The 21546-nt window shown below is 46.4% G+C and overlaps 1 protein-coding gene across 2 annotated transcripts in view; it reads left to right on the top strand.

Moving 5' to 3' along the window:
- LOC103369868 (zinc finger MIZ domain-containing protein 1) overlaps positions 1 to 20927 on the top strand; it is a 36984-nt gene extending 16057 nt beyond the window's left edge. Inside the window, exons 1-19 of one of the 2 annotated variants that reach the window (XM_008298709.1) lie at positions 32 to 117; positions 13420 to 13555; positions 13898 to 14012; positions 14790 to 15007; positions 15136 to 15337; positions 15741 to 16016; positions 16099 to 16281; positions 16495 to 16572; positions 16682 to 16850; positions 16941 to 17082; positions 17493 to 17703; positions 17795 to 17900; positions 17987 to 18147; positions 18246 to 18313; positions 18440 to 18508; positions 18597 to 18841; positions 18954 to 19117; positions 20119 to 20412; positions 20497 to 20927. In XM_008298709.1, the coding sequence (XP_008296931.1) occupies positions 13512 to 13555; positions 13898 to 14012; positions 14790 to 15007; positions 15136 to 15337; positions 15741 to 16016; positions 16099 to 16281; positions 16495 to 16572; positions 16682 to 16850; positions 16941 to 17082; positions 17493 to 17703; positions 17795 to 17900; positions 17987 to 18147; positions 18246 to 18313; positions 18440 to 18508; positions 18597 to 18841; positions 18954 to 19117; positions 20119 to 20412; positions 20497 to 20604 (2853 nt within the window). In that variant the 5' untranslated portion in view covers positions 32 to 117; positions 13420 to 13511 and the 3' untranslated portion in view covers positions 20605 to 20927. Of the gene's footprint in view, positions 1 to 31; positions 118 to 13419; positions 13556 to 13897; positions 14013 to 14789; positions 15008 to 15135; positions 15338 to 15740; positions 16017 to 16098; positions 16282 to 16494; positions 16573 to 16681; positions 16851 to 16940; positions 17083 to 17492; positions 17704 to 17794; positions 17901 to 17986; positions 18148 to 18245; positions 18314 to 18439; positions 18509 to 18596; positions 18842 to 18953; positions 19118 to 20118; positions 20413 to 20496 lie in introns of those variants that run through there. The other variant, XM_008298708.1, reaches the window with a different exon arrangement.
- Positions 20928 to 21546: the final 619 nt, after the last annotated feature.

The following is a 21546-nucleotide window of genomic DNA, read 5'->3' as shown; positions in this document are numbered from 1 at the left end:
CTCCCTTCTGGCGAAGTGGCTGTGGCTGCTTCTGTGTGATGTGTGTATTGGGAGAGCAAGCAATGGATCACTAGACAGAAAAAGGAGATACATCAATAACAGCTGCATACATCCGAGGTGAGGAGATAAGCATTTGGTTCTCTCTCTCTCTCTTCTCTCCCCCGTCTGCCTGTCCTCCCACCCCCCTCTCCCTCTGTCTCCCCCTCTCTCCCCCCTCTCTCCCTCTCTTTAACCCTTGTCGTGCTGCAGAAAGCCGGCTCTTCATATTTATTTATTTCTGGCTGAATTATTCGTGCCGATACGTACCTGTCTCTGTGTGTTTTCTTCTTCTTCCTCTCCTTGTTGCTGCTGCTGCTGCTGCTGCTGCTGCTGCTGCACGGAGTTTCCTTCCCTTTTTCTTTTTTTTTTTTAACAGCTTATTCCTGTTTTTTCCTCTCATTGTCTCTGGGGTATTTGTTGCTTGAGTGCAAAGAAGCCGGTGGCAAGTACAGCAGGAGCCCATTAGCAATGACTCCATCTGTGATTGGTTTTGCCTGCGAAACGGAGAGAGAGCAGCCATGAATAATTGATGTGTATTGTGCAGTCAGCCACTGGACACGCAGGGAGCGAGGAGAGAGGAAAACAGAGGAGCTGCTGCCCTGAGACACCGAGAGGGAAACGAAGGGGGAAGAGAGAGGGAGGCAGGGAGGCAGGGAGGGGGAGGAAGAATGTTATGGAGAGGAGAGGAAGGTGGGAGGAGGAGGAGGAGGAGGAGGGATGGAGCAGAGAAAGAGCTTTAAAATAGCTGCTGGCTTCAGTAGTGCAGAGATTAAGGCTGCCCTGTGTCGCCTTTGTTCTGCTGTTGCAGATTCATGCTCAGAAGTGTTTCTAGACACATGGGTTCCCTTTTTTTTTTCTCTCCTCCTTCTCCCCCCTCTCTGTTTAGTGAAGAGTGAGAAATAAGCAGGGACATCGCCGGAGTTAGTCTGGTTGAAATGCGGGTGGCATTTTAGACTCGGAGGGTTGGAGGAGGAGGAGGAGGAGGAGGTGGAGGCACCGAGGAGGAGTCTTTGTGAATAGGACAGAGCTGCAAAGCTGTGAGCTGTCAAAAGGAGGAGACAACAGATAAAGAGGGTTGTGTTTGCAGGGGGTGTATTCAGTGACAAGAGGGAAGGTGGATCTGCTGCTGCTGCTGCTGAGAGGAACTTCACGTTATTTCACCCCTCGGGGGGCAGATGGAGGATTGATTCCTGCATTGGTGGGTGCAGGCGGGCGCCCTGCCATGCCTTAAACTAACGGAATGGGGTTTGACTGTATGACGAGTGCCTCGCAGCGCCCCGCGTGATGGAGCTGCAACAGCTGACTGCTGCATTTGACCCACTTACAGCTCACACAGAAGGGGTCAAAATGGCCTTGATTATCTCTCTGAGTTGCTCTGACCTACTTGAGGCGCCGTTTTCCACAAGACTCTTGGCAGTTTATCACACCCACTCCCTCGCTCCCCCCTCCGGTGCCACACAGTGCAATACCAGCCAGACTCTCACTGATTCCCCCCATGAAGGAATTCACTGGTTTCACATCAGACCAGGACAAACTTCAGGTTCGACTCTTTTGAATAGGAGCAAATTTCCATAAAAATCCTCTTGATCTTCAAAGTTTCTCCTCCTGTAGCTTCGTATTTAGCGGCTCGTTGCTTATATCACAGCCAACATACAGACCAGAGCAGCGGATTACGCTACAGTTTTTTTTTTAGCCAGGATTGTGTGTCACCAATTAAATCCAGGCTTAACTAAGTGGAGCAAACTGCAAACTCAAGTTTCTGTTATGCGAGAAATTCAGCTGGCGCAGCGCCTCCTCCTGTTGACCCCAGCAGAACATTATATTCTGGGATGTCGGGCTGTTTATTGTTCACTTTGTTTTCTCTCCAAGGAGGGTTTTGTTTAGCTGTACAGTAAAGTCCCGGTTTAGGCAATTATTCAAATCGTTTTTTCCTAAAAAAAACAAAAACGTGTCGGTGGGACGGCTCCCAACATGCTAAGACAAAAGAGGTTTTGCAACAGGCGGCGTTGGTAAAGATTTGTCTGGCTAGCTGAGCAGCTCGCTGCAGTTCCAACTATTCATTACTGTTGTTTTGTCAGCTTCAATGAATCTCTTGTTCTCTGTATTGGACGTGTTTTTTTCTTTCTCCCACCAAGTTGTGAAATTGCACTGACCTTTTTCTTTGAAGTTTCTCAGTAGTCACAATAACAGCATGCAGCAGCACGCCGCCGACGGCTGACGGCGTTGGCGTGCTCGCCGAACGTGCTGCCACTTTTCGCATTACTTTAATGAGAGAACGTCAACTGTAAGTAATTACAGGGCGCAGTTTGTTTACGGCTCTCGTTGAGTCGTGATCATCGAATCAAACTCAGAACGCGATGAGGATGAAGCTGATACGCTAACGCAGGCTGACCTCAGTGGCATTCGGCTGAATGATGACTATTGGAACAGTTTTCATCTTCATCTCAGTGTGACAAGTGGACAAATAAGCATCCTTTTCTAACTATGCGTGTCAGTTGCACATTTGTTCTTCCAGTATGATATTAAAGTAAGCACAGCAGCTCGACCTGCCAACCAGGTCCATGTTTAGGTTAACCCTCCGGACCTCAAGCAGCTTCTGTGCATTCTTTGCTCACATTTTTAATCACTGTGGGCTCATTTTTCACTTTAATATAAAGTCCTGCACCTCTATGGAAACAGAACAACCACAGCTAGAAGTACAGACGACTCAAAAGTCTGTCGTACATCATTTAAAAAAGAATAAGTACTTTTTTTCCCACGTGCCCACAGGTGTTACCAATACCTGTGACTCTATTAATATTTCACTGCTTGCATTTCAGATTCATTTTCCTGCTGGTCTCCTGTCTGCTCTGTGGAAACACAGCCTGCAGTTCAGCACAGAAGCTCCGACATTTTTATTACAGATTTTTGCAGAGTCTAGTTAATAAAAATGTGATGAAATATTAGGATTTTAAGCTCAGAACTGGTTTTACGCCAGAACAAAGCGTCGCAGATGGTTCGTTAAATGACTGTCGGAAAGCTGAACATCCAATGATTCTTTCTGTTTGGGGGTTTTTTGTTTGTTTTTTGAAGATAGCGTCGCGTGGATCGGCCGGTTACGGGGTCAGAGGGTTGAATGATTCGGTGTTAAAGTCAGTGATGTTGTACAGTATTCAGGTTAAACTTGGACTCTTTGAAGAATTTTCTGTTCCTCTCAGCACGACAAGAACTAACTGAGCATATCAATGTTTCATGCAAACTGCAAAACTGCTCTTTAAATATGATATTAGAGGACGTACGACCAGCCAATCAGTGTAGAGGATCATACATGTTAAAGTTTTAGGTCCATGAACTCCAGATACGCTGAGTTTAGTTTGATGAGTTTAGTATCTGCATGGCGATACCAGGTGTACCTGTGGGTGGATTTCCCTCCTCACGTGACAGCGGGACACACGGGCCGCCGCCTACTTGTTATTGAACAAACGAGAGAAGCCAAACGCAGACGTCAGCGTGTTATTTGATCCTAATTTGTGATCAGACCCGTGTGGAAAGCTCTTCACTTTATCTGCAGCAGGAGGAGCTTCCTCCTGAAGGAACGACGTTTCTTTTAAATGTTTGCTTCTGACAGTCAGGCAGGAATGACATGATGTGACAGCCAGGAACGATTTCTGCTCATTTCAAACACAGTCTGTTTAGTTATTCTCTTTTTTTTTCTGTGAATTGCACCCTAAAATATTTCTCAAGCATCCGTTTACGTCGCAGGTTAGAAGAAGTGAGCTGATCAAGTGTCTGTCATTGACTGAATATGGTAGAAATGTCTGTAAAAGTCCAGTAAAATGTAAAATTTGAACCCTACAGAAACCAACTGCTGCAGGAGGTGTCAGTCTGACTCAGGTACTTGCTGTTTGTTGAAGTACTGCACAGGAAACTCATAACACATCGGCTGAATCCAATCAATCATTCATCCTCATCCCAGTCCTCGCATCCCACATCGGACTGTGTCGACATGCTGTAACGTGGACTGATCTGCTTTTATTTTATTTTATTTTATTTTCCTTTGGTTGATGGTTTAGAATTAAAGCTACATGGCTGCTGTTGTGTTGTCTGTCAGACTTCTTACCGTACGAAGCATGTCGCACATGTTGTTCCACCATCCCTGCTTGCACCATGGTTCAAACTCATGTTCTTGGCTGTTCATTCAACCCATCATAAATTTATCTCTTGTCCCTCTTGACTCGGTTGTTAATTATACACCAGAGGAAGAGCTGTGAACAGAGCTTACATCAGGCTGATGTGATGAAACTTTAATGACTGCTGTGAGGAAACAAGCGTACATGAGAACACGGCAGTCTGAAGGCGGTAAACACGCCACAGAGTTTCAGCGCTGAGACACATACAGAACGCTGGAATGACGAAATATGGGCCATCAAATGATATTATTAGCATATGATAGACATCTTATTATTTCTACTCAGTAACTTTAGTCTCACGCACCCATGAGGACGTTTAAGGTCCTGAGTGTAATTTTATTTTTAACCTTAAAGCATAATAATTTATCACAGACAGTGTTGTTGTTAATCACTGACACGTTCCAGACTGTGGTTATAAATAAATGATTTTCAATTTTGCACTTCTTGTATGGAAAATACATCATTTCTACTTTTTTTTTCATTTAAAAAAAATGGCCGTGGCATCCTGTAAACAAACATTTAAAGGGTTGAAATCGCAAAAATGAATTAATATTTGTTAGTTATGATCAGGACTGATGTAGATTAAAATAGATAAGTTATTAAAAGTAAAAGAATATTAATATATAACTTTTTCTTTGGTTTTGTTTTGGATGTGGACATTTTTGTCCTTAATGACCTAAGTTGGTTGTTTTTTCCCCTAATTGACTACTAATGATTAACTGAGCTCTATAAAACAAATTAAAATACATTACATGCAAAATAAAATTAATTAAAACGTGATGAAATTGCTGTAGGATCCAATCTGAAGCAATGAGATGAATACGTAGAAAATAAAGGGAGAAATGTGAACAGATGATTTTCTGAAGTCCACCTCAGGCTCAGAAACGCTCCGGTTCAGGAATAATCTCAGCTCGGATCAGATTTGAGTTCCATTGTTTCCACTTGGCCTGAGTGTTTATCATAAGGGAGCTTTTTTTATTCAAATCCGGAGCTGTTGCACATATGGATGTCTCTAATGAGCCTAGAGGGGTGCCAGGACCAGACCCGGGTTCCTCCAGTGTCTGTTTCTGCTGTATTTCTAAAGAGGCTTTGACCCCAGGCCCACTGTGAAAAGGTCACAGGTGAATCAGCCACCAGCGCATGCAGCCGTGACACTACCGGCCCTGCCCAGCACCCCGAGGTGGGCACTACTCCGGGCACATCTGCTCCGTGCCTAATTAGTATCATTGTAGACAAGGGCTTAAGGCTGGGCCTTCGTTAATAGCAGCCTATTGCTCGGGGAAACAGTCTGGCTCCTGTAAGCTGCTTCTTTGCAGGTCTGCTCATCTGATAATCTGGTTGGAGAGGTGTGTGGTTAAAAACACTCGGCGGTGGGGCAGTTTGCAGCTCGGTCAGGTGAAAGGGTCACGAGTCCGACAGCCGGGGTTCACTTTTAGTGTCGATTTGTCTCGTCAGAGGTAAAATACTTTGCCTGATTTCGTATCGAATGAAGAAAATTCCCTCCTTTCATCTTTCATCATCTTCAGGTTGTGGCTCCTTCACAACAAAAGCTGTTGCTGTTCAGTTTTTAAACGTTAGCGTAATGTTACTGAGGAACAGTTAGTCTGATAATGTTTATTTACATAGCGCCTGTAAGACCTCGAAAAGTTGCATTAAACTTTATAATCAAGTTAAAGGAGATAAAAGTCAAATCATAAACATAATAATAAACTTCATCTCCACACAGTGATAACAGGACTCTGACAGATGAGTCTCAGATTTTCTCAGCCTGCTGCCTTTTTTTTTTTTTCAGTACAAAGTTAATTGAAGTGGGAAAAAACCAACTAAAGCGCTGTGTGGTCATGTTTTGCACAATGTACCATGAAGTTCCCATGATTCCCAGTAAATGCAGGAAACCGCTGGTGCAGTCCTTTGAAACTCAACCTCAGACACTTTGAGTCACTGCTGCCAGATTTCCAGCTCCTGAATTAAGACACAAAGATGTAGGTTTGGAGGGAGTTTTTCTCCCAATCAGCTTAATGCAGCAGCAGCAGCGAGCGACGTACAGTAACAGACTGAGGATTGAACGCCGGTCTGGGGAGCTGTTTGGCTTTAATGCACAAGGAATTAATTCTCAGCAGGAGGCGAGATGCTGTAGAGTTCCACCTTCGTGCCGCACAGAGACACTGAATGGCATGCCCTGTTTTTAATGAAGAGATTTGTTGCATGTGCCAAGAGAGATTATCTTTTAAAACACTGGCCTGCTTAGCGCGAAGGTTGGTTTCTGTGTAGCCACGACCAAGAAACGACAGTCACGGTGATGAGATCTGCATGAATCATGTGGAGGTTGCGTCACATATTGTGCCTTGTTCCAGTTGGCATTCAGAGAGTCCTAAGTGGATTTCTTTAAAGAAATACAATATAATCCTTATCTGAAATCTGGGAGCACAGATTTTATTTGAAGATAAACGTCTTATCTTTGACACTGTTGACTTTTATTCAGGATTTATTTTTTTTCTTTTATGTGTTTAGATGCGACGTATTTACATCACAAAGTGTTGAGCTGCATGTTTTCATTGTGATGTTTGAATAAGTCATTACAGCAGCATGGGTGGGAAGCAGGATGTCACAACAGCAACCCAGAAACATCAAATCTGTGGTGTTTTCTTCTTCTCCTCGTGCTGCCTCCTTCCACATGGACACATATGCTCGTGGCCTCACTAAAACCTTTTTGGCACTAGTCCAGCCGTCCCCCCCCTCTTCTCTTCGCCGGATGGACATGGCACGACATTGCGGCCATGTGGCCAGCAGGAGGCTGTATTTAAGCCGGGGCAGCTCTGAAATGGGCCATAAAACCTAGCCAGCAAGTCTGGCTCCCCGTGAGGCAACGGGCCTAAGTACTCATTGACAAGACTCCAATATCACTGACTTCCCAGAGAGAGAGCGGCAGAGGAAATAATGTCAGAAAAAAAGAAAAGGCAGCAGACAAAGATGAGGTGCAGACAGGAGGCAGTTGTCTGGCCTAGATAGACAGGCTGTTTTATAACTGTTAATACTTTCAATCCACAATACAGCTGCTGCACTGCGAAACATTCATTGTGTTGTTTTGGTTGTTGTTGTTGTTTTTTTTAGCTACAGATGCATTTGAACCCAGTAAGCCACATAGCAGCCATGACATTCACATGTTCCCACGTCACACATCCTTCCACTTCATCAGCTCAACTCACAAAGCGAGTCACCCGACTTTAAGATCTTAGTACGAGCTAATGAAATCAGTTTACAGGCTCGGTTCTACAACACCTCGTTTGAATTTCCCTGTCAGGAGTCGCCAGGGTAAACCGTGTAGCGTGCGTTACACCTGTGAGCTTCCACCTAATTATCCCGACATGGATGAAAAACGAACACGATTCTGGCCTGTCATGTGGTGACGGGACCGTAACCTGTTAGAACTTCTCGCTGGCGAGGAGGAAAAAAAAAAAAAAAGCCCGCCTGATGGACGTGTCGCTTCCATTTCATCATCAAATTGGCGTCGATGAATAATTCGTGGCATCTGTGTGAAGACAAAGAGAGGTTTGAAGGCTGCCAGGCGGGCATCCGTGGCTGTGTGGCGACCGTGTCCGTGTCAGGCGGGAGTGGGAGATGATTTACGATCCAGCCAGGAGTTTACGCTGGATGACTTGGCGCTGGCTGGGCCTCCATCAGCAACAACTACTTATGTGTGTAGTTTTCCATATATTGTGAGGGAAATCCCAGAGTTTTACAGTTCTGGGAAACCTACATAAGCGAGGAATTCTTTGGCTAAAACTAAACGTGTCTGTTTTGCGTGGCCTCTGAGGTGCTTTCAGTAACCAGGGATACTGGGGCTCCCTAGACTCTCTCTTATTTTAATTGACTTTGGCCTGCAGGAGGCTTGTGTCCATTCAGACCTTTCTGGGCAGAGACAGAGAGGAGGGAGGGACGGAGGACCAGAATGTGAATAGAGCTCCCTCAGAAACTAAAGAGTGCAGCCCACTAGAGCTGCTCTTGTTAGTTTGCTCATGGTCTTTGTTCTCCTTTCAGCCCTTCTGGCTAAATGTCTTCAAACAAGCCGTTTGGGGGTCATGATTCTTTACGACAGCAGAAATTGGACTTCATCGCTGCGCTTAGTGCGGGAATAAACGAGGAGGCTCTGCTGATGATGGCATGACAGGATGTGTATTGTATGTTTGTGCGGACGTTAGTGACCGAGCCATGTGGGACGATGCCAGGTGGGAGTCCAGGGCTGACAAGGGAGCAGGTGTCTGTTAGATACAGAGCAGAACGAGGGGGAGGAAAGGGGGAGACGAGAGGGGGGAGACGGACAAGAATCATAAGAGCTCTTGGCATCTGCCTTACCTGCTGCCTCCCCTGCAGCGTCCTGCCAGGAAACGGAGGCAAAAGGGGAGATAGAGAAGCAAAAAGACAAAGAGGAGAGAAAAATGTTGTGCAGGAGGCAGCGAGTATGGAGGTGACCTTAGTGCTTGTCATGTTTGTAGGGTTATCCTCTCCCACCAGTTGTTCCACCAGCACCTTGTCACTTGTGGTGTCTAAAGTTCAGAAAAATAATCTTGAACACTGTCCTCTTTACTTCAGATGGTCCACAGGGACCATTCCTTTGGTCGGCTGTATTTATAGTTGACGCAGTGGACTGAAGGAGTCTCTTGTGTTGATGCCTACAGCAAGCGTTCTGACTTGAAGGTCGTCATGAGACTTTCTAGCAGCAATAGCACCAGTGACACGGTAAACACATGTATTGTTGTTAGCCTGCATCATCACAGTAAGTGCGTTAACATCGCTGGTGCCTCACTTCTTACTTTGTGACACCAGTTCTGCAAGAAATCACAAGAACTTAAACGGAAGCCGTGAGTTCAGATCGGTGTCATCTGAGACCTTCTGGAACCATTTGGGATCATTTTTAAGGTTTTACAAACACAAAGTCACAGCTAGTCTACACCATATTATAAAAGATGGACGACCACAGAGTGTTTATAAAAAAGGGATGTAGTCTGTTGGTTTGTGGATCTGCTGTTTTTCCAGTTTGTCATTCACTTTTTTCCATCTTGATCTTTTCAAACCAGAAAACAAACGAGGGATGTGTGTGACTCAGAACTTGTTGACACTATAGTTTTGATTCGTCAATCAGCCCTAAAACGAACCCCACTTTATTGTCCGTTTTGCTCTAAATGGGACCAGAATTTACTAAATGAACATCATGCTGCATAGAAGGAGTCCTGGAACTTGAGCTTGAGACCATAGACTCATTAGCAAAGTGTTTACTGAGGTAACAAGTCAAGTGAGAAGTCGGGTAGTTTTCTCTCAGGCTTCTGTACAATCAGACTTCTTTTCCAGCCAGAGGAGTCGCCCCCTGGTGGCCGCTGGAAAGAAGTTTGAGGCAGTTCAGTGTTGGCTTCACTTTCCAACCATCTTTTATATATGATCTGCTGTCACATTCAGCATAGCCCAAGTAGTTCAATGCATTTTTTGTTTGCCTTTTCTGAGCTAAACTTTAATGCCTGTTCCTTTGTAAGCACAGAAGAACACGTAACATGTAAAACAAGCCATGTGACAAATTGAGAGAATTTCAAAGAGGTTTTCTTAGAAGCAGCATGTTCACGTTGGCTCTCTGTATACCTTACAGATACATTTTTGAGGAGGCGTACGTCAGCCACAGCACAGTTACTTGGCCTAAATACTGTAGCTGCTGTAAAATCCCAACACGCCTCCTTATTGCCAGGAACTCTGCTGCAAACTGATCAAGTCAACTATTCAAAAAATATATATATAAAAATTCTCTGGAATCACACATTCCTGGAGATTTTTTTGGAATTAAGATTCACATCCAGCCAAACCTAACGGCAGGTAAGTGAAAAAAATCTGTTCTTTGTCATCTGAGTGAAGTGACCCTAAACCCGAAGGCCCCTCTTCTATCAGGAGAGCAAAACGGAGACTGAATCACAGCGTTTAATCAGCGCAGTTTATCTGTCTGCCTCCCGTCTGTATGTGCGGTGAAAGGTGGGGTGGGGGGAGCATTATCATTGGGAAGAACATTGAACAACTGTCAGGGATGCAGTCCGTGTCATTTGTCATATCTCCCCGGGGCTTTATGACAGCGAGCGAAGCTGGAAGCTGCAGGCCCCAGTCACTGAGCCACCCATCTAGTCCCAGCAGATGCGCTCACCGCCCTTCACCATGGTTGACCATCAGGCCGGGCAGCTGAGCACCAGAATATCAATACGGCTCAGACTCAGCCGGGCCGCCCCCCGGGACCATCTACAAGGCAAACAGGATAGCCTCCTCTCCTTATGGAAGACAGAGGCTCACCGCCGCCAGGGAGACCAATGTAAACACGGCAGAAAGATGCTCCGCAGCACGAAAACGGCGGTTTGATTCGCTCCAGAGTGGTCTTTGAGATTTTGGAAGGGCTACACCTGAGACGATTATCTCCAGTTTTTGGCTCTTCTCTTGGAGGGAAACAGATGAGTCTATTGAAGGGCCGTCTGTGGGAGGAGAGGAGAAACAGTAATCCCTTTGTGCTCATCATCTGCACTGTCCTGAGATGTTTGGGTGGAGGAGGAGGTTGGCTGTTCCTCCTCCTGTCATATGAAACCTGAAGTTTATCCTCTGAGTCAATGACAGTGCCTCTCCTTTAAACAGGTTGGCGCTCAGTGGAGGTGGTAATTTTGTGTGGCGATAAGCCCTTCATCTAATGGTGGGGTAGAATAATTCTTCTTTAAGTGGCGGCACTGTTGCCTCCTCCTCCTCCTCCTCCTCCTCCTCCTCCTTTTTCCCTTCTCTCAGTCAGCCTATATATTGTCATATCTGTGCTCGGCTCAAACGCTGGTGTTGTTTTTGTCCTGCGGCTGTTGATGTCAGCCTCGGTGTGAAACCAGGATACCGTCGGCTGTAGCCAGACGGCCTCACGGTGGCACAGCGAGGGGATAAATTGTGGAGACATGTTTATCAACATAGAAGAAGTGCAAGTTACCCCTTGTTGGAGGAGAATAATGGGACCTAATTGAGCTGTAACACGCTGGCTGGTCGCCAGGCCCTTGAATTGAAAACTCTCTCCATCAGAAGGGAGTCTGAGGCGAGAGGGAGGGTGCTGCTAAAAAACACTGCAGGACATTCGAACATAGATGCGAAACTTGTAAACCCATTAGCCATGCTCGGATCCGCTTGTGTTTAATTAGAGGTAACTTAGGAATCTGTGCCTTTCACCTGATGTTTTTAAGTGCACCTGAGCGGCCTATCTTCTTCTTCTTTTTTTTTTGTTTCCTGTCAACCAAAGCGCAGCCGCGGTGAAGTCGGATCAATTCTCCGGAGGAACAGCACAGCCTGTCTCCTGGCACCTGCCTTGCCAAGAACAGGAGGGAGGAAAAGGGTTGGAGGAGGGGAGGAGGAGGAGGAGGAGGAGGAGGAGAGAAAAAGCGAGGGAGCATGAGCGGGTGGGAAGGAGGAAAAACCCAGCTGCCTCTGTGCCTGAGCCCCGTGCTGCTTTTAAAGGAGCAGGAGGGGAGGGCGAGGGAGAGGCAGGGAGACTGCTGGCACCATCTGTACATGTCTTTTGTATTCCAGCCCTCATCTTTACACAGAGCGAGGCTGGTGTGCTCAGTGTTCAAATGAAAGGATAGGAGGTGCCTTTTGGGGTGCAGAGCTCTGACTGAGGAAGGTGTGTGTGTTTGTGTGCCGATGCAGAAACCCAGTTTTGTCCTCGGAAATTTCGGCAGAGGACATCTTGTGTCCCATTTATCCTGCCCACTCTGTGTGTGTTATTATAAGCCACTGCACTGTCTTCCCTTTATCTGTGTCACTAAGCTTGTTTGCAAGCAGCCGTGGTGTGGTCACATCTCCGGGTTGCCATGTTTGTGATGGGAGTCAGGAGCTTTTGTTTGTTCCTCCCTCCCCATCAGCCCCCAATATGACCACAGCCTGCACTGTCTGTGGTCGTATTGACGTGGCTTTCTTTCTTTTCTTTTTTTTTTTTTTGCGAGGAACCGCAGCTGAAAATCACCGAGCGCTCCGTTTCACCCTCCCCTCCCGCTCCCTCTGCTCAGCCTAGAAGTGCTGTGAATCATAAGAGGAGGTGGCTGCCCTGCTCTTTGATTGAATCCACATTCCCTTTCTCCTCTGACGCTGCAGAGGAGAGGCTCGAAAGGCGGCAGAGGAAGCGAGAGGGAGAGAGAGAAAAAGGGAAAAGTGAGTCTTTTGTAGTTGGCACAGTACAAACACATGCACTGCAGATGAAAAGCATATGATTCGATCAAACGCACTCTGTGGTAGCCACCTAAGCGAGCGGTAGGTAGGTAGGTGGGGAGCAGGGGAGGACTGGGGCTTCATCCGCGGGCCCAGAGTGAACCCTAGTGGCTGTGAGCAGCAGTGACATGCTGGAGTTCAGCTGGTGGTTGATGTTGCAGCATGAAGTTGCATCCTTTTGTTTTGTACTGTGAGAGGGATTTGCTAGATGCAGAATATTCTGGGAAGCTCAGATTTAGGTCATTTGTGTCCATAGTTAGCCTTTTAAACTAGACAACAAACACGATGGTTGAATAGAATCAGATTAAAACAACAGAAGAGATAACATAGACGGCACAAGTGTTATTTTGCATGTACATGTGTGTTGGAAATGTCTATTTGTGCAATGACATAAGTGTGATGATGTGTGTTTATGAGCGCATGTGCAGCATTCAATGCAAACTCTAAATACGAGCCGTGTCGTACATTTAACCTGCGTCTTGTTCTTCCACTCCGTTTGTTTATTCGACTGTTACATGATTAAGAAACCTCACGACAAGCAAAACAAGTCTCTTGCTGGAAATAAAAAAAAATGTAAAGGAGCTTTAAACGGTTCATCTAAACAAGTCTTTTTAATTAATTGAATGACCAGTAGGATGTTTAATCCTGTTGCATCTGTATGTGACGTGCCGTGCTGTTTGTCTGTTTGGTTCTGGAGGTACCCTGCACAGCACAGTTTTATGCACATTTATTTTTATGCACAATCGTTTTGTCAGTCAGGCCATTGCTTTTCAATTTTATGTCCAGTTTTGCTCAGAAGCTTTCTGTTCCCGACTTGTTTCATCTGCCTTCCGTCCTCTCACGTAATCAGCTTTTTGTTTGTTTTTGAAGTGCTTGCAGTGGGGGGATATTACCTCTGCAGCTATTTCACACAGGTGTCCCAACAGCACCTGATATGCTCTTTCCTGTGTTCCCTTTCCAGCCCTTCTGTCCTCGTGGTGCGAGGAGCTGGGACGCCTCCTCCTTCTCCGTCACCAGAAGAACAGGCAGAACGAGCCTCCGGGAAAAGTGCCCATGCAGCCTCCCATGAGTTCCATGAAGCCCAGCCTCTCACACGGGTCAGTGTTCGCACTGCTGTGCTTTTTGGCTTGTGTGCGATGCTGTGTTTGTGTGTGTCGGCTGTGTGAACAGACAGACCGGGCCCTTGGGGAAAGCCCTTCCTCTCCATGTGAAGCCCAGTGTTCCTTATGGATCAGTGGCGAGACAAACTGCCAGACAAACTGCTTGTAGCGCAGACGATGGTGACAAACAGTGCGTCAGTCCGTCGTATGCATATGCGCAGCGTCCATAATTACAATGTGTGCATTTTGAGAGGAAGAAAATGCTTTTGCATTCGGCAAATGCTCATCGTGAGTGCACCGTTGCACATGGTAAACATTTGTTGTCGTCTGTCCCTGCAGAGATGGGTCTTTTCCCTACGACTCAGTTCCCTGGCAACAAAACACCAATCAGCCTCCAGGTTCAGTGTCCGTGGTGACCACCGTCTGGGGCGTGACCAACACTTCACAGAGCCAGGTGAGACCTTCCCACCTGTCTGAGGGAGGAAACATGCGTCCCAGTCGACCGCATCCAAATGTAATTTTTCAATGCTGCTGCGAGAGGTTTGTCAGGAGGAGACTTCAGGAGATACCTTCATGGACATCAGAGACATTAATTTCTATAATAGTTATCTTTGAAGGAAAATGTCTTGGTTAGTTTCAAAGCTTTTGACTAAGTGGCATAATTGTGGATTAAAACTGACACATTAATCCACTACAGTATGAAGGTAATGATGATGTAATCTGTAATACATCCTTTTCGTTAACAAGGGTATGAACATAAGGAGTTGTTTATTTCAAGACTAATATAATTTTAATTTATTGGGTCATTACCAAATTAAAGGAATGACATTAATATTAATTTTTACAAAGCAAAGCGACTCTGATGCCACTGGAGGAGCGAAATACTTTCACTAAAATGCAAACTGCTCAGATAATTTTGTGAATTCCTTTAATGTACTGATGGCTGTAGGGTATACTGCACATGTATGTAGAGTAATTTGATGACATCAGATGACCTTTACAAGTGATGCTAGTGTGAGCAGAAGAATCTCAAATGACTGAAGTTGTTCCCCACAAAAAAAAGCTCAGAGTCACATCCAGTGGAGTTCCCAGATTTAACACCTAATATGTCTTTTAAAATTGCAGCTGCACTTTCTTGTATTTCTGTGCCACACAGACCTCTGTTCTGATTGTGAGTCGAACCTCAAAGAGCTTAAACATTCACCTGTGTGGTTGATTCTGTGTCCTACAGGTGTTGGGGAATCCCATGGCCAACAACAGCAATCCCATGAACCCTGGCGGTAACCCTATGGGCTCGGGTATGTCTGGAAGCAATCCAGGTATGAACTCTCCTCAGTTCCCCGGTCCACAGCAGCAGTTCCCCAACAAGGGCAACTCCAATCAGGGATACATGCAGCAGGGCATGTACGGGCGACCCAACTACCCTGGAGGAGGAGGCTTTGGTGGCAAGTGAGTGGACAAGCACTCGTGTTTGCAGTGATTTTAAAAAAAAGTGTCTCTGCAGCAACTTGAGTTAAAATGATTTCTCTCTTCTCGCACAAAGATGTGGAGTAACTTATTATGTTGTATCGTCACAGTTACCCTGGAGGGCCGAACGCTGGACCCGGTGGAATGGGCATCCCTCCACACTCCCGTCCTCCCTCAGACTTCACTCAACCTGCCGCTGCCGCCGCCGCCGCTGCAGTCGCTGCTGCCGCTGCCACCGCAACTGCCACCGCCACGGCAACCGTAGCCGCCCTGCAGGAAACCCAGAACAAGGACATGAACCAATACGGGCCGGTAAGACCAAGCACACGACCGGTAGCATGGAGGAAACGGTTGCATTCATGTGCACATCACACACTGCTTATGAGTCTGTTTTATGCTCACTGACTTTGCTTTTAGTTTCTGTGCTTTCGGGACCAACAATAGTACGAGAAAAGTGAAATTAGATTTATTGTTGAACAAGGCAAAATCATTGTTGGGAGGATAATTAGACAAAGAAGTAATGGAGTCAAATAGCACATTTAGCTACAACAAAAGCTCGCAGACAGTGAATTTTTTTTCAGATGTTATAACCCTTTTTGTCTGTTGCTCACAGATTTTAGTCTTTTGTGATCTATAATAGGCTCGTTTCAATGGAAAATTTGCAGCATTGACAGTAATGTCTGAGATGGCTGATTGAACCCATTTTGTCTTCCAGATGAGTTCCTCTTTCCAGATGGGACCAAACCAGGCGTACAACAGCCAGTTCATGAACCAGCCAGGACCCCGCGGCCCTCCATCCCTCCCTGGAAACATGGGCACGGGCATGAGTGCATCCAACATGAGCGGACCCCCGATGGGAATGAACCAACCCAGGGGCCAAGGCATGGGGCCTTTCGGGGCCCACGGCCAAAGGATGCCCCAGCAAGGCTATGCGGGGCCCCGGCCTCAGGGCATGGGCATGCAGGGCATGAAAAGACCCTACCCAGGGGAGGTGAGTGGATGCCAGTTCAACACAGCCGGTGTTTAGCTTGGTTGCTGTATGTTAAATAATGCTGTCATCACTACATCTACAGCCAAACTATGGTGGGCAGCAGTATGGACCAAACAGCCAGTTCCCGAACCAGCAGGGGCAGTACCCCACGCCCAACGCCTCCAGGCCGCTGCCATCCCCGAACTACCCCGGCCAGAGGATGCCAGGACAGCAGCTGCAGGGCCAGTACCCACCACCCAGCGGCGCCATGGGCCAGTACTATAAGGTGTGGAGGCTGTTCAGTAAAAATGTGATTTCTAGATGCCATTATTTGATCCCACGAGGGGAAATGTTGCCTTTTCACATATATCGGCTTGTTAGGAAGCTTAGGTCATAGCAACACTGTGTTGCCCCTGAAGCAGATAGAGTTGCTCAAGGGGGTGTCACACCAGATGAAATGATTTTTACAAATAAAAATGTATTTTTTATCAAATTGCAGCAAGAGCCACCTTTCAATGGCCAAACAAACAACTTCTCTGGGAGTGGATATCAGTACAACCAGGGCAACATGAATGGGGTGAGTCCATCTTTCTTCCAGTGTTGTTTTATTCCATTGTCAGACTCCTTGGACTGCTGTTTATAGTCTCGTGAATATTTGATTTACTCATGAGTTTTCTTCTGTGTAGCCTCCCAGACCAGTGGGTAACTACCCACACTCCCCAGTGCCAGGCAACCCCACCCCTCCAATGACCCCTGGCAGCAACATCCCTCCATACCTGTCGCCAAACCAGGACGTGAAGCCGCCCTTCCCTCCTGACATCAAACCAAATATCACTGCTCTCCCTCCCCCTCCGGGTCAGTAAATAAAACAGAAATGAAAACGAACTTCTTTGGCCTTTTGAAGGTTTTGATAAAGCTGACGTTGGTTCTTCTCCGCTAACGCAGCCAACCATAACGAGGAGCTGCGCCTGACGTTCCCAGTGCGGGACGGGGTCGTCCTGGAGCCCTTCAGGCTAGAGCACAACCTGGCTGTCAGCAACCATGTCTTCCACTTACGGCCCTCTGTACACCAGACACTCATGTGGAGGTGAGACATAATGTGCTGATTCATCATACAGCGTTATGTTATCCTTGTGTTCATTTTCTCCCGCTCCAGCGAACTCCTTTTGACAGTTGTGTCCTTTGAAACAGCTGGTTTTTCACATTGTAGGCACAAATCTACAATAATATATTCTCTGGCTCGATAATAGGAGTTTTCATATGCAGGATGGCTTGTGGGTAGAAATAACATTAGAAGTGGGGACGGCAGTTTCTTTAATCCTTTTTTAATGGTTACAGTGATTGTAAGAGAGAAAGGCAAACAAGCCACACTCATATCCACAGTTTATCAGGAGGCTCCATGTTTGGATTTTGCCTGAGAGATCACATCGTCCTCAGTTCACCCTCCTGCCACTGCTGCAGCTTTTACATTCCTTCTTGGTTTGCTGCTCTGTGCAGGTCGGACCTGGAGCTGCAGTTTAAGTGCTACCACCACGAAGACCGTCAGATGAACACCAACTGGCCGGCGTCGGTCCAAGTCAGCGTCAACGCCACGCCGCTCACCATCGAGCGGGGCGACAACAAGACCTCCCACAAACCCCTGCACTTGAAACACGTATGCCAGCCAGGAAGGAACACGATCCAGATCACAGTCACTGCCTGCTGCTGTGTGAGTACACTGATCTCCAGAACAGAAGCAAACAGGTGTACACAACCTTCATAGGATGTTTGTGATGCTGACGTGATGTTTCTTTCCACAGTCGCACTTGTTCGTGCTGCAGCTGGTCCACAGGCCGTCGGTGCGTTCTGTCCTCCAGGGTTTGCTAAAGAAGAGGCTTCTGCCTGCAGAGCACTGCATTACCAAAGGTATCCACACGAGCCACACTGTACACCTCCACACCCTGGTTGGTCTGAGTCCTCGCTTACACACTGTTTCTTCTTCTGCCTCATAGTTAAGAGGAACTTCAGCAGCGTAGCAGCGTCATCGGGCAACGCCACGCTGAACGGAGAGGACGGCGTGGAGCAGACGGCGATCAAGGTTTCTCTCAAATGTCCGATCACCTTCCGGCGAATACAGCTTCCAGCGAGAGGACACGACTGCAAACACGTTCAGGTAGACCGTCGCACGAGGAGACACAAGTGGTACAATCTGATGGATGCACTAACATATTTACTGGATAGTAAGCGGGATTTGTTTTCTTCTTCCTGCAGTGTTTTGATTTGGAGTCCTATTTACAACTGAACTGTGAGCGGGGCACATGGCGATGTCCTGTATGCAAGTAAGTTAACTCACTTTACAAACTGAACCATACATGCCCTCCTTATAGTTTTAGCTGTAGTCCACTTTATTGCCTTTCTCAGCGTTTTATAAGCCGTCATAACAGTTTTCCGTCTTCTCCTGTCAGTAAAACAGCGTTGTTAGAAGGCCTCGAGGTGGACCAGTACATGTGGGGTATACTGAACGCCATTCAAAAGTAGGTCGAGCAGACATTTAAAATGCATACGTGTGTTCTCTTACGTTCTTTGTGTCTTAACCGTTTGAGTTCATCTTTATTTCACCAGCTCGGAGTTTGAGGAGGTGACGATCGACCCGACGTGTAGTTGGCGGCCGGTGGCGATCAAATCTGACATCCACATCAAGGAGGATCCAGATGGACCGCTGGCCAAGAGGTTTAAGACGATGAGTCCCAGTCAGATGATTATGCCCAACGTGATGGAGATGATCGCTCAGCTCGGCCCTGGACCGTCACCGTACCCGTCGTTACCATCTGGGCAAGGAGGCAACAACAGCGAATACGGCAGCCAAGGTACTTTATTCTCACATTCTTTAAAAAAACAAAGGTGACGATCTACAGAAAGCTTCAAGTACCTGTAGGAAATGCACTCGTGTATTTATAGTTTCATATTTGTTGTGTCCAGGCAACAGCTACCAAGGTCACGGGAACTTTGATTTCCCTCACGGCACCCCCGGTGGTACGTCGATGAACGACTTCATGCACGGTCCGACGCTGTCGCACCCACCCGACATGCCCAACAGCCTGATGGCACAAGACAAGCCACTGTCCCACAACATGCCTGACTCAGTGAGTTCTCCCGCCGTCCCCCGTCTGTTGACTCTGCTTTACCAGCGTCTTTTTGTCTTTGTTCATTTTTGTTGTCGCTGCCGTTGGTTTGTTTCTATATGTTCTATCTTCTCATTGCATTATTTAAGCAGATATTTACAGCTTTTGTGTTTCACTTTGTTGTTTCACTCTTTATAAAAGTGTGCAAAATATGTCAGTTAGCTTAGCTTAGCATAAAGTTTGGGAGCTATCCTGCTCTGTGCAAACAAAGGTAATAAAACCCTTGTACCAGCACCTCTAAACTGAGACCAGCAACTTCTTGGAGTCTCCACTGGTTGCATGGAAAACCTGGACAGAGCCAGGCTAGTGGTTTAGCTGCTAACAGAGTGGCATCAGTCTGCTCTGTTCTCTTATGTTTACCATTTTCCCAAAGTGTCCACAGGTGTTGTAAAGGTTTGGAAAAATAAGGTGACTCTACGCGCTAAAGATGTGTCACTGCTTACATTAATATTTTCTGTGCATTCTTTAGTGCACAGCCTGCAGCTCAGCCCCGTTCAAGTCCCGACATGTTGGTCATCTGACTGCTGGTTGCAGACGAGTTGCTGAAAGCTTCTCGTTTGCATTAAGAAACAGAATTTTGATGAATTTTCTTGATTGAAGTTTTTTAGATTCACAGATGAGTAGTTCAAGTACCATCTGAAAACTGAAAATCCAACAATTCTTTATGTTTTTACAGTTTCTGGCTCTGATGAATGCTTCATTTTGTTTGTTTTTCTTTTCCATTTTTTTCCAAAACACCATAATATTCAAACTTAACGGCAAGTTTTGGAGTTCAGAAGATTTTAAACTGGAACTTATTTTGATTTTGCTCACAAAACAAGCAACAAGTGTCACATGAATCTGTTTTTCTGACAGATGAGTGATTAGTTCATTAATCATAGAAAGCTATTGTCAGAATATTAGATTTAAACATGTGAGAGTTCTGTTCTGAACATTTTCCCGCCCTCTCTCTCTCCTTACAGATACCTCATTCTGCCGGCAACGACCAGTCACACGGTCCATTGCAGCAGAGTTTACATGCGTCTCCACACCCTGGGAGCCAATCAGGGCAGCAGCTACACCACAGCGGGCCTCCTCAGCCCTCACGACAAGCTCCACCTCCTCAGCAACAGCAGCAGCAGCAACAGCAGCAGCAGCAGCAACAGCAGCAGCAGCAGCCCGGCCCCAACAACCATCCCCACAGCGACCTGACCTTCAACCCCTCCAGCAGTTTGGACAGCCAAGCAGGGTCGGACATGCCTGAGCCATCTTTAGACGTGAGTCCCTCGAAAGAGTTTTCAAATTAATGAGAACATGTGGAGGTTACCTGGATGTCTAAGCACATCTCTTCTGCTTTGCAGCTTCTTCCAGAGCTGGCTAACCCAGATGAACTGTTGTCGTACCTGGACCCCCCAGACCTCCCCAGCAATAGCAACGATGACCTTCTATCGCTCTTCGAGAACAACTGAGGCGATTCAGACACACAGACTTTTCTGACTGCCTGCAGTTTCCCTGAGAACCCACGGCGGTCGCTCAGTACTTGATAAACACAAAGATGCACTCCCTTTCTCTTCTTCCTCTTGTACAATTTTCATTCGCCAGCGCAGATTGACTGAAAGAGGTTAAAACCCGAAGACACGGCGGGATGCAGGGGGACGCCGCCGCCGCGCCCTCTCGCCCCGCGGTGACACTTTTGAACTGTGCAGCTATACCCAGTTGATTTTATTTTATTTTTTAATGCCACACGTGTGTGTGTGTGTGCTCATTAGGAACGTGTTGTAGCATTTTTTATTCATGTTTTGTTTCCTTTTGAGAAGAAAAAAAGGAATTCACTGTATAAAAACAGACAAATAACTGAAAAAAACCTGCGCTATCTGGCCAGTGTGTGTCACGTTATTCCAATCTGAGAGGCCACAGCTTCCTGGTGTCACAGCTCCATTCCCTGAGTGGTCCGGTTGGTCGCACTGTGTTGTCCACCACGCATCATTTAAAAGCACAAAGAGATTCTGGCAATGCAAAAAAAAAAAAAAACAACAAAAAGTCTTTACACAAGAAAAACAAACTAAAGATCAGCTGAGTCGCTGTATGTCTGTCTTTGACAAAGTGTTTTTTTAAAGGAAATTTTAAAAGATTTTTGAGAAAGATCGGCTTCCACTTTGTCTACAGTTGTGCTATATTCGTATTTTTGTCAAAAAGTTCTCAGAGGGTTGACACCTAAACAGATTCTGGCCACGCTACAGCAACACAAAATTTATATTGCACACCGAGAATACCGCATCTGTTCGGCAGAATGCTGTATAGCTATCGACCTCCCCGCACAAAGGAGCGGCTCTAATGGAAACGAAAGGTACAATGTGAGAGATTGGGGTTCCTGTGACGATCCTGCTGCGTTTTATTGCTTCTCTGCTCCT

The sequence above is a fragment of the Stegastes partitus genome, unplaced genomic scaffold, assembly GCF_000690725.1.
Source record: "Stegastes partitus isolate 25-593 unplaced genomic scaffold, Stegastes_partitus-1.0.2 Scaffold1342, whole genome shotgun sequence".
Lineage (NCBI taxonomy): Eukaryota > Metazoa > Chordata > Actinopteri > Pomacentridae > Stegastes > Stegastes partitus.
This window is presented reverse-complemented; position numbering and strand designations above follow the sequence as displayed.